At 35.2% G+C, this 19,434-nt stretch overlaps 1 protein-coding gene across 4 annotated transcripts in view; it reads left to right on the top strand.

Moving 5' to 3' along the window:
• The window catches only part of LOC150080669 (mitochondrial import inner membrane translocase subunit TIM44), a 198,339-nt gene that overhangs the window by 81,057 nt on the left and 97,848 nt on the right, over window positions 1–19,434 (top strand). For all 4 annotated transcript variants that reach the window (XR_016547431.1, XM_090381988.1, XM_090381989.1 and 1 more), the window contains exon 8: window positions 9,609–9,694. Coding sequence is in view for 3 of the 4 variants with exons in the window: in XM_090381988.1 (XP_090238114.1) it covers window positions 9,609–9,694 (86 nt within the window). In the remaining variant the exon portion in view is untranslated. The remainder of the gene's footprint in view (window positions 1–9,608; window positions 9,695–19,434) is intronic.

Genomic DNA, 19,434 nt, shown 5'->3' with positions numbered 1-19,434 from the left:
ATTTGGAGGGAATGGCGTGATTTTTTTTTTTTTTTGGCTGATGCTGCATAAGCTCATACACTTGCTTTCTTGCATCACATGCCACTACTACTACAAACCTTCTGTTTGATGGAATTTATCATAGTTCTTATTTCGAGTATGAAATGTCACTTTCACAGAATAATCTAGAAGATTCCACTGTTGTAGCCTTGAGGCCAAAAGCTCTGTCTTATTCTTCGGCAGTTTGAGATCCCAGATGAGGTCATTAAGCTCACTTTCTGTGATCTTATTTGGTTCAGAAGAATAAAGGTTTGCACAGAATGGTAGATCCCCGTGACGTGGATGGCTGCTATACTTCTTCATGTATATCAGGTTGATGTTCATCAGTGTCTTCATCTGCATCAGAGTGTACAGTAAAACAGTCTGGTGGCTCAATAATAGGTAGTACTTCACCATGAGACAAATTGCAGATGGTATATTTGTGTACGTCACTGGCCACTTTTTCTTCATTGTCATCCCTTTTCTAATAGGAGGCACCATACAGAAGTAACAGTCTGTGACATGATTTGTTGGCTCCCTCCATATCATGGGCACCGTGAAAGGCATAAACTTCCCTTTCAATTTACCCACACATTGAGTTTTGATGAACAGGTAGTGCAGCATATGTGTGGAGCCTGGTTCTTGTCCTGGTCACCTACTTTACACTTCTTGTACTTTACACCTAAAGTACAAGAAGTGGGCCTTTTATATGGCTCGAGTTAAGGGATGCTTTCTTGAAGCTAACCTAGTTACATCCAGACTCTTAACACAATTACGGGGCATATTAATCTTGCACTACACAAATACTACACGAAAAGTAGGAATCTCACAGAGAACTGTTAACTGAGAACAAATCACCCAGTACCTAGCCATATTCGAGGATTACTGCAACCGAGTTTAAAACGCATTTGATTCGACAACTTATTATGTGATGTGGTACTGAAACTGAGGTGTTGCTATTGTTGTTGTTATTTGGTGTTTAGGAGCATTAGCAACTAAGGCCATATTGCTCCGGGAATATGCGGTGGTCATTCCCTGACCTTTCCGCATCCTCCACATTTGGTGGTGACGGGCTCGAACCCCAGTCTAATCAAGAAGCATGGGCTATGCACTGCTGCTCCTTCCTACCTGGCTATGGCGGTGTTGCTATGAGTTTTGCTGAGAGCTGTAGTTGGTAATGTAGAGTAACTCGCTAATATGAGACCTCAACTGTAACTTGAAAACAAGAGACAATCAACAAATTTTAATGTGATTTTAATGTTCGGTATAAAATTAGTCAAGATTGGGTATTTTCATTTTTGTAACATTTTACGTGTTGACCGGTGTTATTGGAAGAAATGGGCAAATGAAGTTTGCTTTTGGTTGGTGCTGCGCTTCTTGATTAGACCGGGGTTCGAGCCCGTGACCACCAAATATGGAGGGTGCGGGAAGGTCAGGGAATGACCACCGCATATCCCCGGAGCAATATGGCTTTAGTTGCTAATGCTCCTAAAAACCAAATAACAACAATAACATTGGTTGGTGCTGTATACGCCTTACTTCCTTGCCAATACTAATGCCAAATTCATGTTGTTTTTAAAATGTACATTTCTGTTAGGTTTCCCCTATACACCGACCAAATACTCAAGTTGTGATTGATATTGCTGAATATATGAATAACCAGTGACAGACTGATCAGGGTGTCAGCTTGCCCGATGGCAAGTGGCCCCCCCTTGCAATAACATTAAACAATATGTTAAAAATGTTAATGACCTTTTCGTAGCTTGAAAATATAATAGACATTCCAATATTATTACTGTATGCAACTAAAATGTATGTTGTATTACTATTTTAATAAAAAAAAATTTAATAAAATCATTTTTCTAGGATACTTTATATTTAAGAATATAATAAATAACTCTGAAAAAATAATTCTGATTTGGGTTATGTGAGGCCGATGCATACGTTATATATTTACTATTGTGACTATGCAATGAAGCTAAGCTGGGAATCCCAGCCTGGGATCATGACATGCAACCAGAGTCAACTTTGTATCGAGCTATTGCATACATTGCAAAGACAGCAAATATTTTTCATTGCGTCGGCCTCAGTTTGAGTGTGCTTCGTCAGCTCTTCACCTCGTGCTTGCTGTGTTTTGTGTGTTTTATAAAAGGTATGTATTTAATTAACATTTTTTATATACTGTGGCCCTATGCCCTTTAATTTAAATATAATGTATTTTCTTTCACTGTATAAAATTAGTATAAAAATACTAAGTAATAAATATATTTAAGCTGCAGTCTTAAATAATCATATATACGCATAATGCAAGTTCAATAAATAATGATACCTTTTATTTACTCTACAGTTAAAATTACTATGATTGTTAAAATTGTTGTTAATAATAGCTGCATCTATAAAACATATTTCCATTGATGTGTTCTTGCAGCAAGGTCCATTATGTATTTCTAGCAGAAATACATAACGGACTTCACTACTGTACTGTAGAAATTTTCTATAATATGCTGCAACAATTTACAAACAAAATGCAGAATACAGCAACACAATAATAATAACAACTTATTATTATCAAATGCAAATGTACAAATAGCAACTTATGGCAAATGTTGGATTCAACATTTAATTGAAGATGTTCATTTTTTCCAACGTGGAGTATTTTTAATTAAGTTTTAATTTCATTTTTAATTTAAGTTTTAATTATGTTTTAATTTAATTAAGTTTTTAATTAAGTTTTAATTTCATGGAAAAGAAAAAGCATAAATTTGGATCACTGAAATGCAAAGAGCGACAAGAAGCAGAAAGGCAGGAATCAGCCATGCGATGCAGGTCTATTACAGATTTTATAATACCACAACCACCATCCGCATCAATGTACAGTCCCGCAACAAATAATCAAGAAGCAAGAAACAATACTCGTGGTGATGATGCAATGACTTGTGAGTTACAAGAACAGGAAAGAGCTACTTTTAATATAGAGACAAATACAATAGCATCCTTTACTCACCAACCCAGGCCCAGTACTTCTTCCTTCATTGTACTGGTATCTGTACTACCTGTAGTTGCAGCATCTGAACACATAGCTTCACCTAGTTACAGGGTATCAGATATACCTTCAGGCATAAATGACTTGGTTTCTGAAGCACATCCTATGAATGAACCTACACAAGAAAATGAAAGATCAACTGTTGGAATCTTCCAATATCCATCACGAGCAAATCTGAAAGTTTTTTGCTGAACATCCATTTCAGCCACTTGATGATCTGCCATTTGATGCTCGTTTGTATGAGAGGAAAATTATGAATGACTCAGTCCCAAGGAAATGGCTAACATATAACAAAGAAAATAGGTGCTTATATTGTTCATACTGCTCGGCCTTTGAGTCTCCCAACACTTGTAATCCATCACCCTTTGTAGGTAATGGATTTAGTGACTACAGGTGGCTTTAGTGACTACAGGTGTATTAGCCAGAGCTTGGCTTTACACAAATTGACAATGACACAAATAAAACAATCATAGTTAAACATAACTCTTGTTTGATCAAATTAAAAGCCTGAATAAAAAAATATCTAACATTCACACATATCAGAAATGTTCAGCAATTTATCAGTGTGGTTTAGGTATGTTTACTGCATGGAGTTTAGTAGATTCAGCTACAGTAAAGTTGAAGGAACAGACAAGAACATTTGATAACGTTCACAGCAAGGCATTGGAATTTGTAAATAAATGTAATGACAAGATTTCACAGTTGAATATGGACGAAAATCAAACTTTGGAAATTGACTCTTTGGAAACAGCAATGCCAATTAAGAGGCAGAGGAAGAAGAAAAGAATGGCAAATGAGCTTATAGATAATGAAGGAAATTCCTCAGATTCTCTAGCTGATTTTCGAGTAAATGTGTTTAACCTAATAATAGACTGCATTGTCCAGTCACTAGATTCACGCTTTGTACAACACAAAAAGTTGTATAAAGATTTATCCTGCTTGGACCCAGCAAAGTTTAAAACTATTGCAGAGAAGGGCCTTGAAGATGAAGCATTGGAAGGTATTATTAAGCTGTCTTCACAAATCAACAAAGATCAAGTAATATTGGAATTGTTTTCTTTTGCTTAGAACTTTGATGTATTAAAGCTATTGCTTAATGATGGTGAGAATATGGATTCCACTTGCAACAAGTGTAAAATTTGTAGCACTTGCCCATCGTGTGTACTAAAAATTGTGGCATCCAACAGACTTCATGACAAGTCATATGAACTTTATGAACTTTATAAAGTCATCTGCACACTATCAGTTACTCAAGTCCTGTGTGAGAGGACATTTTCAAAGCTAAAGATCATAAAGACAAGGCTGAGGAGAACTTGGAATCATACATGTTGCTATCCATTGAAAAGGAATTGTTAGATGAATTGGATGCAGAAGCAATTATTGACAGATTCGCACAATCATCTAGTGAATTCAAACGATTGCTCTTAATACAGTGGACTGCATGAAATATGCTTTTGAACTACCTGTTATGTGTAAAATGTTCAGTACAAGCAAACTATTTAAAAATATCCACCATTTATTTAAAATTAAAAAAATAATAATAATTTAAAAATTCAATTATAACAATCTGTATTTACATTTAATATCTACTGTATACTGCCAGCAATATGTACAATATATGTACACTGGAATTACTAAAAAAATATACATTTATTTCGCAAAAATTTTAATTGTACCTTTTTTCCAGTTATGTATTTTTTGAAAATTTTATTTATTTCTTATAAAAATTAAATGAAAGCCTTATGGTTGTGGGTGGGCCCCCTTTGTCTCCTGGCAACCAATATTTTTAGACCCAGTCTGCCACTGTCAATAACTATAGTTTGATCAGTGTCTAAGGTAAATCCCCTTTTATGCCAGGTTTTCAAAGGATAACTTAAAAAAGCAAGAAAGCATTCTTACTCTTTAAGAGCTAAACATGTGGTATTTATTGAAATAAAACAATGATAGTTAAACATAACTCTTTGATCAAATTAAAAGCCTGAATAAAAAAATATCTAACATTGTACAGAAGCAGTGGCCACCAAGCCATGTGGATAACTGTCATAAAGTATAATCAGTTTCAATTTTTTTTTTACAGTTTTTTTTACAGCCCAAAAATCCAATAGTTATTAAATCTTAAACCTTCTTAACACTTTTGCTGCTTGCTTTTTCAGTGACCTTTTTTGACACAGGATTGAATCAGTCTGGATTGGTGAGGGCAGAATATTTTTGGACTTTCTTCTCACTGTGGCTGGATTAGTCAGCTGGTGACAGAGGTTGCTTGACTGGTTTTTCTTCTGTCAAATCAGAAGAAAATGGTTCTAAAGTCAGGTGGTTTTCCCCCTCCAAACAGGTTAAAAATCCTGTGATATGCATGTGTCATGATACAGTTAATGTGTTAATTTTACCACAACCTGCAGATATATAAATTTTAATTTTTACAAAAAAAATTAAGTTTTTGAATTTTTCAAAATTTCATGAAGAAACTCTCTTCATAGAGTCAGCCCCTTACAGCAGACTTGCTACTCAGAGCCCATACACTTTTAGGAACTCACTCAGAAAAGGGTAATTCTTAAATGTTTTTCTTAGTTGAATATTTCAGAGTTATTTGTTTTTGCTTGCCCCTGAGCAGTACTTTACATACATGATGTAAAACCAAGTTCCTGAAAGAGCAGCCATGGATTATATACCCACCTAAATAGACTAAATGTGTGTTCAGAATGGCTAAAGACCAACCATTGTAGAAAGGATCATATGATTAAATTGGAGTTATATTGTGGGTGAGATTACTGTTGAAATATGTTCCAAGTTGTAACTTGCAGTCAGCTTAATTTATCCTAAGTAAGAAAAAGTTCCAAATTTAAGGAAATAAAAACTTTGAAAAAGTTTTGAAAGAGATATTTTGCTTAAACTAACTAAAGTCAAGCTTTTGGATACGATACTTGATTTAACTACATTTGATATTTGGAAAAGCGATTGAGCCAGTCATCTTCCAACAGATTTTGCTGATAAGAAAATTTCAAAAAATTGCTCAACAAATATTGCCACTATAGACATTCAAGTAGATTAACCCCTTCATGGATTATCCTGAGATATTTCATTTTTAGTTTTAAATATTATTTGGAACTACATAAAATATCTCGGGATACAATAATACCTCCAAATTTAGGACTGAAACGTATTTTCTCTGGTATTTATCTGGCTAATTTTGCATTAGGCAGGTAAATCCCTAGTTTTCTCAGGATTTTCTTACGCTTGGCAGCAAACGACTGGCTTTCGTTTTACTTATATTGTACAGTAATGTCAGAACAGTAGCATGCGCTCCTGCACTGCCAGTAAGCAAAATATAATTTGCCGTCCTAATTGCAGAATACTGAACCCACGAAAATAATTCACAAAAAAAATATCGAAAATATTTTGGCACCCTCTTGAACTGCCGTCCATAAGCGATGCTTACCTCTCTTGTCCACTTGTGACGGCTGTGTGTCAGAATGTAGTTAGTTCACGATTACTGCTTGTTGCAGGAAGTTAATGCTTGTGCGTGCCACTTGATTTTTTAAATTTATTTATATAATGAGTAATGAAGACTTTTTCTGTGCCTTTATTTTAGCTGAAGTGCTAATTTATTACAAAAATCTGTATAATTTGCACACACAAGATTTTTGGCGTACACAAGATAATTCGGGATAGTCCAAATGGGTTAATTACTCCCATGTATTTTCTATGAAAAAATTAATAAATAACACAAAAAACTATACAATAAGTATTCGCATGATGCATACTTTTAATCTGTAAAATAAAAAAAGTCGATCCGTTATGGCACATTTTCCGGAAAAAAATGTTCCGGGAAGGGGTTAACAAACTGAATAAATTTTGAATAATATGAATAGTAACATCACAAGAACATATAATTAAAGGTGAAAGTTCTTGAAAAAACAGACATACAGGAATTTTTATAATTTTTTTGTAAATTATTAACAGTATTTTAACTTTAATATAATTTGGAAAGGACATTAAAGAACTATATGTATCAAAGAAGTTAAATTAAAGAAACCTTACCACATGAAAAGAAAACTTAGTTTGTTAGTGCATTACAGATTTAGAAAAATTTTTACAGTTTAAAAACTCACCAATACAATTCAGCAATTGGAACTTCACTGAGCTTCGGAAGTTGTAAAAAAATGTTATTATTTCTTTTTCAGTAAGGTGTTTAATTTAATTCTGCACATTATTTACATTTTTTTCTTGATTCTTGAAAAAACGTAAATATGAATCATTATCTACTTAAATAAACTGAATACAGGCAACCCCCCATATAACACGGTACTTCTACAACACGGTTTCGCTCTAACACGATTGATAAATTGCAGCAATCCTTGCACAACACGGTACTTATATAACACTGTTAAATTTCGGTAAACCTCACATAACAGGATATTTTCGAGCTTTTGTGCAGGGGAAACCCTGCTATTATGTTGGATGTAATTTTTCAATATTTCCACTCTTTTTGAATCCCCGCTGTTGACTCGCTAGTCAAAAAAAAAATGATTGAGAAATCCCTGTATTTTATTTTTTTTTTAGGAAATACCCGTGTTACATTCTGTGCTATTGAACTTGTGGAAAAATCTAGATTTCAAACTTTTATTACTATTGGATAGCACACCAGGCCATCCAAAAGATTTAATTCATCCAAACTTTGAAGTTATGTTCCTATCTCCACAGCTGTACTAGGTTAATACAACTTCTTTCATTCAGCCATTAGATCAAGGCATTATATCCACCTTTAAAACTCATTACATCGGAAAATCGTTATAATGGATTTTGGAAAAAAAATAATTCTGAATGTAATGTTATTTGTTATTTGGTTTTTAGGAGCATTAGCAACTAAGGCCATATTGCTCCAGGGATATGCGATGGTCATTCCCTGACCTTTCCGCATCCTCCATATTTGGTGGGCATGGGCTCCGAATCTAATGAAGTGATGGAGGCATGGAAACATTTTTCAGTTTTGGACTGTATTGGAATCATAGCATTATCGCTCAAAGAAGTAAAACCATCAACACATGCCTGTTGGAAAAATGTATGGCCTGAGTCAGTTCATTCAGGAAGTATGGTTGAACCGGCAGAAAATGGAATCAGTGTGATAGTAGAATTTGCTACGTCAGTAGGAGGGGAAAGATTTTGATGATATGACTATTGAAGCCCTCGTGGGTAGCACAGTTGATAGAATTGCCCTCCTCCCCACACTCGGTGAAAAAGACCTGTCGATTAAGGGAGGAATTTTTGTGGATCTTTTGCACAACGTGGATGAGTTAGTCAGGCTCAGGTGAGGGTAGCATGGTTTTTTTCTCCCTGAAACTCAGGGTTTTTTTTTTCATTCAGCAAAACAGAAAATCAACCTCGGGACACAATTTATAGACAATATACACAGAGTAACATGGCCTTAGTCGGCAATGCTTCTAAAAAAATTAAAAAAAGATATGATTACTGAAGACATTCAAGAATTACTGGTAGAAAAAGAGGCTGTCAAAGCAGATTTGGTGGAAATGGCACCGGAGGTAAAACTAAATCAATTCAGAGGCTGACAGCGCAGATGAAAATTCTAAACTTCCAAATTTTACACTAAGAAGCATATGGGTTGGCATAAAGTTAGCCGAGCAATTACAATCTTATTTTTTTGAATGCAGATTCTTAAATGAAAGGAGCTAAAGGTTCAAAAGGGAGCTTCAAAAATGCTTAGTTCCAACAGTGAAATTCACAAAGATTTATCAAACAAACCCAGATTACTGATTTTTTAAAGAGAGCAGAAGAGATACGAAATCTAGAATGTGTATTTTTGTTAGTTTTGTTAACAAAATAGTGTATTTTTGTTAGCTTTTGGAATGTAACCCCCCCACCTTTTTGTACTTTTTCTTAGTCCTGTATAACGTTTCTGCTGAGAGCAGATGACTGTCCTGTGTGTGAGAACTGTGGCACCGTTTTATCTATTCGTCACATTTTAATCGAATGCCCAGATTTTAGTAATATCCGTTGTACCGCTTTTAACCATCTGACTGAGCCATATACACTCAGTCAGATTTTATCTGACAATGACAATGTGTCTGCTGTTTTTAGCTTTTTAAATTCAATAAATATTTTTACTCGTATATAAAAGTGTTACATTTTTCTTTTATATATTTGCTATATCTTTTGACATAGTGACCTAACTAATTAGGTCACTGAAAGTTTTTAAAATTTTTTACAAATGACCTGGTCTTGGCGCATTATAGCCTTAGTAGCTAATGCGCCAATAAAACCAAAACCAAACCAAACCTGTATAACACAGTTTGCACAAGACAACATTTTATAGGAACCTAACTACCGTGTTATAAGAGGGTTACCTGTACAGTAATTGCTAATGTGCATAATTGAGAATGAGTGAGAATTTTGACAAATTCGTTTTTTAGTATTTTCGTGTAATGTATAGTAAACTGCATTTTGTGATGGAACTGCACTCTTTTATATTCACAGTTCAAGTATCAGTCAGTTTTATAGGTTAACATTTTGTTGTATTCCATTTTTTTTTTAGAGAAGCTACAAGTGTAGAACTGCATAAAGAGTCTCAATGGTATCAAAGTTGGCAGAATTTCAGGGAAAACAATCCTTATGTTCATAGTAAGATCCACTTGTTTCAATTACTGTTTAAATTTCATTGTTAGATTTTCAAAATATATATAAAAAAAATTGCATATGCGATGTTCGTATTATTACTATTCCTGTTATAGTAATTTTATATATATATATAAAAATTCCTTTATGCATTGTATGAGATGGTATTCACAATAATAATAAGAGTAATACACCAGGACAGAGGGATTAAACTTAAAACAATGAGAGAGAGAGAGAGAGAGAGAGAGAGAGAGAGAGAGAGAGAGAGAAACGGAAGTTAGATGGCAGATTACGTTGCTTACTAGCAATAAAAAAAAATTACACAATAATATCAAAAGTCAAGAAAAATTATTGTGATCATATTGTGCATATAAGCTGAATCTGGTAAGGTTAGGCTGAAGAGTGGGTACCTGTAAGGAGTCCAGTCCAGATATCAAGAACATTGTCCCTACTTAAAGAAATTTCATTAAACAAATGATGACATCACTTCCAGTGCACTTGGATTTTATAACTGAATATAGAACAAATAGTGGGAGTGAACTTGAGGAGAACCCATCTTTGCATTCAGCCTTTAGAAAACAAAATATTCAGCAGAGGTGATGGGATGAATGACATGCTTAGGAGCAAATGCCCAGATGGAGAAGGAATATAGAAAAAGGATAAGGTGTGTATGTGGAAATACTCATGGAATGATGTTATTCAGTATGCCCAAACTGTTTAACCTATAAATGACTATAACTCAAGGGTGAAAACATTAACAGATATTAAACTAGCAGTACAGCTGTGTCTCATAGTTGGACTTTGTGTTCATTTAAACAGTTCATTACCAAAAGTCAGTTCTGGTGATACAAGAAAAGGACATCAAGACAAGTATCTCTAAGTACTGGTACTATTTATCTGCTGAATAGCCAAGACAACAAGTTCACAAAGAGCCAAAGTGAACAGTTATTGGTGACTGCATAGCTGCCAACTCTCTGGATTTTTTTCACTCAGTTTGGGTCTTCTCATTGTCGTAATATAGTTGGTAACAGAGTTTCTCTATCTTTTTGCAGAACTCAGTTTTCTCTTGTCTTTTTCTTTTCTCCCAAAATAATAAAAACTACTTTAAAATTGGATTTTTTTTTTCATTTTGCAAATTTCTGTTTATTTTTGTTAATGAATTGCCTGTCGGGTGTGCTGATAGTAGTCCATATTGTAAAAAATAGAAATATGGGATAATAACATTGTTCTCAGTAATGTGCAATCATTTCATTGTGCTTGTGTGTTGTTCTAAAGCTAATCAATATTTTTAAAATGCCAAAGAAATTAGCATTAGCATTAGTTGAGGCATATGATGCAAGAAAGCAAGCTTATACAGCATCAGCAAAAAAAAAAAAAATCTTCCCATTTTACCCATCCAGTCACTTCCAACGTTTGTCTAGTTCAGCCTTAAATTTCTTTAACTATCAACTTCCACAATAACAGATGGAAGTCTGTTCCAGCAATCAACTACCCATTGGCTAAAGGCAAACTTCCGCACATCTATTCTACAACTGTCTTTCCTCAATTTGAATTTATGCCCCCTCAGGTTTTTAGTCTGAGCAAGTGGAAGTATCCCATTAGCATTGAGCCTGCTCAAACCATTCAAGGACTTATACACCTCAATCAGATCACCTCGCAGGTGCCTAGTCTCCAGATGCTACAGCTTGCAGAACTTAAACCTTTCTTCATAAGTTGCACCCCTTTGTTCCTCTCACCAACCTTGTCGCCCTTCTCTGTACTCATTCTAGCAACTCTACCATCCTTCCTAAAATGAGGCCTTCAGACCTGTATACATACTCAAGGTGTGGCCTGACCATTGCCTTATACAAAGGGATAATCACCTTCTTGTCTCTGCTAGCAAAATTCCTATATATCATTGACAAAACTCCATGACCTGCTCTGGCAACCCATCTACACTGCTCAGAGAACTTCATATCTGACTGCACAATTACCCTCAGGTATTTTTCATTCTCCACCTCCCTGAGTGTAGTACCACAGAGTTGGTACATTTCTCTTGGGTTGCTGCTACCCATATGCTGTATTTTGCATTTGTCAATGTTAAACTTCAGTTGCCACTTCTCAGCCCATCTGCCTACCTTTTCTAGATCCTGTTGCAGTAGCATACTGTCTTTAGTGTCATTAACAACTTTTGTATCATCTGCAAACTTGGACATTAAGCCTGAAATACCTTCATTGATATCATTGATAAATACACAAAACAACAATGGGCACAGCACTGAACCCTGGCGACTCCATTAATAACATTAGTGCAATAATAGCAATGTCCATTGACTACACAAAATACACAAAACAACAATGGGCATAGCACTGAACCCTGGCGACTCCATTAATAACATTAGTGCAATAATAGCAATGTCCATTGACTACCACTCTTGTCTTCTCCCACTTAACCATCCCTTTATCCAAAGCAGCAATTTGCCCTTGGTGCCAATGAATAGCTGCTCCAATTTGTACAGCAGTCTTTTATGTGCAACAGTATCAAAAGAATTCCTGAAATCCAAGTATATGATATCAAAATTATTTTTTGCATCCAGTTCTTTTGTGACCACGTCGTAGTATCCAGTCAAATTGGTCAGACAAGGTTTCCCTTAACAAACCCATGCTGTATCTGAACTATTGCTGCTGTCTTGTCTAGGCGATCCTGTATCACTTCATTAATCAGCGACTCCATTATTTTCCCTAGAACAGAAGTTAAACTAACAGGTCTATAATTATTTTTGCCACCCTTTGAATCCTCTTTGTGAATTGGAATACAACATAAAGTTTCAGAAGACATATATACTCAAAATTTTCCATGCATTGTAATGTCTGAAAAAGGCAACACATTTACCTTGTCTACCATATGTAGATGTGATTTTTCAATTTCAAGCAGTGGGAAGTGCAATGTAATTAGACTTTTGCAAACAAATAAGTATAACAACAACGTGCAGTGCATAGAAAGAAATGGGAAAACAGATGTTTCGTTTCATGGTGACAGTGAAGTCATATGTGCTGAATAGTCAGTCCTCGTATCGCACGATAGTTGTGTTCCTAGAAACCCTCATGCAATATAAATAACAGGCCCTGTGGGAAAAATAGGGTTAGGTGCCGACCATCCAAGATTGAACACACGTTTGTAACCAAAACATTACCAAACACAATAAATAATCGTAATAAAATGCGTATTTTATTACAACTATTACGTAAGAAAATATTGCTAATGCTTTTGCTTCTATCTTAAGCAAACTTGTTCTTTGTTTTATCTTCTATCCAAACAGACATTCCATCTCTTCCAATTCTTTGTGTCTTGATTTAATGGATTTTGTTACACTTTGAGTTGTTCCTGCTATGAAAATTGTTTTTATTTTCTCTGCATTCTTTCTAATTCTTGGCATTGCCTCATTTAGGCCTACAGCACATGCAATATCACATGGTCTTTCATTTCGCTCAAAGTGTTTCACAGTTTCATATTTTTTCTCTATCGATAGAGGTGGTAGACTGCCCATAAGCCTTACCGGGGAAATCCAGGTGTGCCGGAGGCCAGAAGACGATGGAGGTTGGTGTCATTTTGGCCATAAACACTAGTATGTGAGGCTGCTACAAATTTTCCCGGGTAAGAATTTTTGACCCAGTCAGCAGCCTCTATCGATATTGCTTTTCTTTTTCTCTCTGAATCTGTAGTGTCTTCACCAGGACGCTTCATTTTCATACCTTTTGAGTATTTTACTCATTTGTAGGGAATAAAGCACAATTACAAAATGAGGAGGCACGCTTGATACACATAAACAAAGCTGTGCGTGTGTAGCAACTAAATAAACAAAACAATAAAGGCAGCGACACTGTTAACACCTCAGTAGCTCACATTTTACTAAAGCACATTTCTGGGGGTTACTACCATAAAACAATAAAAACAATTTCCAGTTGTGTTTCTGCTAGTGGAATCTGTTATAAACTGGTAGTAAACTTGATTTAATTGCATTTTCAATAATACCGATAGCTGGAATTTTGTGGGTTTTTACATTATTATGGCGAAATGTGTTTCTCCTTCACTGATATAAAAAACAAATACATTTTCAGAATCTTCTCTTCATTCCTATCGTATTGCGTTCAGTTGGAGTGATTCCGCGTTCGACTGTCATTTCTTGTAAACACAAAGGTGAATCGTGCATAAGCAAATTCGGTTCATGTTATATACGATATCGTTTCCCTACTTATAAATCGTGTATGATTGAATTTGTGTAATGTAAATACGTGTTATACAAGGACTGACTGTATTTATTTGCATATTTTGTCATAGAACAATCTTCCTCTGAGTTGTACTGATAATGCCGGTGCATTTTTCAAAAATATTTCCCAATAACAAAATAGCAAACAAAAAAAAAAAAAATGACCGAACAAACAAAAACAACAAGCATTGTGTATGAAAGTGCATGGATAGGAAAAGTAGTAGTGATGGCTTTGAAAAATGAGCCATTTTCAATTCTTGTAGATAGTAATCAAAGTCTTATCCCATTATGGTGACTCTTTTTAATAAATAATAATAAATCATCAAATTGAAAGCAGCTTGCTCTCAGTGCCAGTATTGGAAGATAACTCTACAGGGTACAGTGTTAGACTTCTTCTTCTGAAAAACCTTTCTTTCAAAATACTATCTGGCACTTAGTGTTGATAATGTGCCTGTTATGGTAAGTCTAAAACATGGAGTAGCAAGGGTATTAAAAGAGAAGATTGAGGGCTTGGTGGTAGTAGGCTGTCTTTGTCATTTTATTAATTTGTGTGCTGAAAAGGGAGCTGCATGCCTTCCTGTGCAAGTGGATGAATACTTAGTGGTTTACTCCTATCTAGAAAGGAGTGTTAAAAAGAAATATTTAAATAATTTCAACTGATGTTAGTCACTGAAATAAAAAATAATTTGAAGCATTTGTGCACATGGCTGTTTACACATGGCATACTGGTAGAACATTGGCAACCTTTGACAAACTGTTTAAAGAAAAGATTAGAAGTGGTGAGAAAAGCAATATGAGCACTTTTCAGAGTTACCAAATTGAAAATAAAGTACAACAAGAAATCGCTGGTGAGTGGCACTGACTCACATTTAATTCCAGTTCATGATCCAAAAGTGTTGAAAGACAAATTGATGAACTCAAGACATGGCTGCCATAGCCAGGGATAAAAAATATATGAGCGACCATTATTTTAAGCCTGCTTGACTACAAAATATGGTAATGTTCTTGTATTCTCTCTTTTGAACTCCTCTGCCCTTATGTGGTCATCCTGAAGTATAAACGGGAAGAAGAATTTCTGAATTAGAAATGTCTGCTAAAAGCAATCCTAAACTGGCCAAGCAAGTTTATGGTTCTAGGCATGTTATCTATACTCTTGTAGAAAGTCTGTTCGTGTTTTACTCTTCTAGATTGACTAATGCAATTTGCTTGTTTCTTTAATGTGTTATGCCAAAATTTTGAAAATCCGAACATAATTCTTCTATCTATAATCAATTTATTCTTCTAATCAAACTATTCTTCTAATGGTAATCAATTTCCATAATGGAAATTGATTACCATAGAAAGACTAAACTGGAAGGATGACTCTGACTTAGTCATGGGTATTTCTACTGCCAAGGTCATGGAGAGCAAGAGAAGATAATGAAAGAGGATTCTGTTCTTTTATGCAGTGAGGAAGTACGTTATTGCTACATGCAACTACAAGGTCCACAAGTTCCTTGAAAAATGTTCTTATAAATGCTGGAGTAAAAAATTTCAGCATTGGCAGTACATCATTTTCAAATTTGAGGGATTTTTTTGGACAGATTTCCAGTAGTTTTTTCCATTAATGATAAAATGTATCTTTTATATGAAATATATAATATATAAAATATATTATCTTTAATGATGAAATATATGAACCATTAGATGTTTTGCAGCATCAGCTCTGTCAGTTTCAGTGTAAGAACCAATCAGACACTATTATGAATGAAGAAAAAATTTATTTTTGATGTACAGTGGCCCTTGGTTAGGGATTGGGGAACTGACAAATACACAAGAAAGCTCAAAATATAACGCATTATCCCAAGTAAAATATAACAAATTATCCCAATCTAGACAGCAGGGACATTGTTATGAATAAAATTTTGACTCAGGATTTCTGAAGGAGTCTCCAACAATATCTTTCTTGGAGCAATCAGAATCAGTTTGTCTAATAAGAAAGAAGAATGTTAGGCTAACGTTTAAAGGCACTGTTCGACACAGTAGATTAAGCTGAAAGCTTCTTTTTCAGTTATGGAATAGGAAAACTCTTCCCCTTTCAGTTGTGTATGGTAAACAGTTCTGTGGCTGTGTTTTAATATAAAATGCATATTTTTGTACTAGAAATTTAAATTCTAGTGCAGTATGGACTTAAAAAACAAAAAAAACACTCCTTTTTCCAAAAAAATCTCCTGTTTTCCTTCTGATTTTTGGGAAGCACTTCTGCTTTTTCCAGAAAAAAAAAAAAAAATCTGTTTTTCACTTGTTTTGACCCAAAAAACCTCTCATTTTCCTCCTTCAAAAGTTGGCAGCTATGTGACTGCTACCTATTTGTACAATACACTTGAAATATGTAGTCTGACAGGAAAGGTTGGGAAACTAAACAAAGCTTGACATTAAACCTAAGTTTCTGCAAGTGAAATTTTCAGGAAATGCATAAGTAAAATTATTCCAGACAGCTGAAATAGGGAGAAATAAATGAAGAAGGGAAATAAGTTCACTGAGTTTGGAGGCTATTCATTAACTTATTAAGTTATTTGCTGTTCATTAAATACTTGCAGAAGAGACTGCAGTTTCAACTGATAGCAGCTTTAGTCCTGGAGTAGCCAGGACTAAAGCCAATATCTGTTGATGCAGCATGCCACATTATGCATTATGTTGGGAATGTGTCGCATGTTAATTAAGGGCAGATCTAGAAGCTAACAAAATCAATATCTCCCCTTCCCCATTAATTTGTGCATGGTACTATCAAGCATTATTTCCAACTATGGGAAGTTATTTTATGCTAAGGGCATTTTATTTTATGCTAGGGATTAGAATATTCTAGATCTGATCATACAAAGCAGATGACATAAGGCTCATATAAGAATCATTGGCATGTAGCAAACATACAGTCATTAGTTGGAAGATGAAGAAAGATATTGCAGTAGTTAAAGCAGGAAAGGGGATTATAATAGTTTAAGATGCTATATGGAATCTATCAATTGAGCATAGGGATGGTGGTTTCAATTGAATTATTGAATACTGATGAACTGAATAGGTACTTCAGATCCATCTTTATCGACAAAAGATTAATTTCTAATCCCCTGCCCCGGTTTGTTTTTCATAGTTTTTCCTCAGCTCCCTCTGGTCTTCTTCCTCTCAACTTTTCCCTTCATTTGTCATTCATCAATCTCTCACCTCACAACATATCCAATCTAATTTCTCTTCCACCTGATTATTTCAGTCAGACATCTCTTCTTGCCCACCATCCACAAAATCTTATTTCTGACTTTATCAACCAGTCTCATGTTTTTCATTGTCCTCCATATCCACATTTCAAAACTTTCCAGTCTTCTGTCTTCCATTCTCAATGTCCATATCTCTACAAAATCACATATTCTGATTGTGATGCAAGCTAGATTGGCAAGATCAAACATCAACTGGGCAATGAGGTGCCCAGTCAATGTTATATTTCTTTAGTTTCCCTTAAAACACTCAACGTGTTAAGAGTCTTATTACTTACCTCAGCTCCTTCAAAAATATTGACAGGGTGCAATATGTCCATTGCACCTTGAGCTTGTAAGATTGTCAGCACTGATTTTGATTCACTTTCAATTGTCATCATATCATCACAATCATTGTCTTTACCATCATTGTTATCGTCTTTGTTGAGCACAGCATCTACAGTGTCACTCTCTGTAAGAAACAAGACTGCTAGTTAATAAGTTGTCATCGACTCGTACAATTTCATCGATGTTATCTGTATTAACACCTACAATGTTGTTACGTAGCAACCATTTGGATAATGATAAATTGTTTTCTTCATTTCCATTTTCTTCATCGAAAATTGAAATTTCATTTGAATTTAATTTCGAGTTCTTGAAACAATTCGATATGGTTTTCGAAGTAACGTTGTTACACGCATCATTTAATAATTTTATAGCATCCAGTCTCAATATATAAACACCGAGGTTTTAACGATTTTCCGATAATAAACAGTTTTTTTTATCAGTTCCGGTCATATTTGCGCATATGAGTATCGTTAAGCGAGCCTTTGATTTTTTTCCACCAACACATCATTCCCCTTTGAATTTAAATGTATTGTCAGGTGTAAAATTATAAAAATGTCCTGTTTCGTTGGCGTTGCAGTAGTAATAGAGGCATGTGATGCAATAAATCAAGCATATGAGCTTATATAGCATCAGCCAAAAAAAAAAAAAAATTTCAAACAACCATTCTCTCTAAAAGTTTGTCCAGTTCCTCCTTGAATTTATTTAAGCTATCAGCTTCCACACATCTGTTCTATAACTGTCTTTCCTCAATTTGAATTTATGCCCCCCTCAGATTCATAATCTGAGCAAGCAGAAGAATCCCATCAGAATTCAGCATGCTCAAACCATTCAAAGCCTTATACACCTCAATCAGATCACCTCGCAGGTGCCTAGTCTCCAGCCACTGCAATTTGCAGAACTTAAGCCTTTCTTGGTTAGAGGACCCCTTCATTCCGCTCACCAATCTTGTTGCCCTTCTCTGTACTTGTTCTAGCAACTCTACATCCTTCCTAAAATGAGGCCTCCAGACCTGTATGCAGTGCTCAAGCCTGACCATTGCCTTATACAAAAGTGTAATCACCTCCTTTTCCAAGCGGCTCCGTAGCCAGGTGGGAAGGAGCAGCAGTGCATAGCACACGCTTCTTGATTAGACCGGGGTTCGAGCCCATCACCACCAAATACGGAGGATGCGGAAAGGTCAGGGAATGACCACCGCATATCCCGGAGCAATATGGCCTTAGTTGCTAATGCTCCTTAAAAAAAAAAAAAAAAAAAAAAAAACCAAAACCTCCTTTTCCCTGCTGGCAAAATTCCTGTATATCATTGAGACCCTGTGACCTGCTCTAGCAGCCTGTCTGCATTGCTCAGAAAACTTCATATCTGACTGTACAATCACTCCCAGGTCTTTTTCATTTTCTACCACCCTAAGTGTAGTACTGCACAGTTGGTACGTTTCTCTGGGGTTACTTCTACCCATATGCAGTACTTTGCATTTGACAATGTTAAATTTCAGTTGCCACTTTTCGGCCCATCTGCCCAAGTTTTCTAGATCCTGTTACAGTAGTACAACAGCTGTAGATGTCTTCGTCATTGAAATCTTTTCTGATTTCTGCTTAAACACAGTCAATCTATTTATTTATTTATCATTATTGGATCTCCAGATCAAGATTCTCAGCTAATTTTTGCATAAATGATGTTATGTCGATTTTTAAATCGATCCAGCCAACTATTGTTACACACAAAATCGACACATCCAAGTTGTTTAGCAAATGTTTTCACTTGAGCCTTCAAAGATCAGACCATCTATTAAAAACCCAGCACTTCTTTGTGTGGCGAACCATTGAAGCAATGCTTCCTCAACATTTGTAACCTTACACTTTCTAATATATTTTTTTCGGTTATGTTCTTTTCCAGTGCTGATATATAAACATCTTTATTCTTCCATAAT

The sequence above is a fragment of the Mastigoproctus giganteus genome, chromosome 9 (genome assembly GCF_048544385.1).
Source record: "Mastigoproctus giganteus isolate SK-2022 chromosome 9, ASM4854438v1, whole genome shotgun sequence".
Taxonomy (NCBI): Eukaryota; Metazoa; Arthropoda; class Arachnida; order Uropygi; family Thelyphonidae; genus Mastigoproctus; species Mastigoproctus giganteus.
Note: the sequence above shows the minus strand (reverse complement) of the source record. Positions and strands in the feature narration are given on the sequence as shown.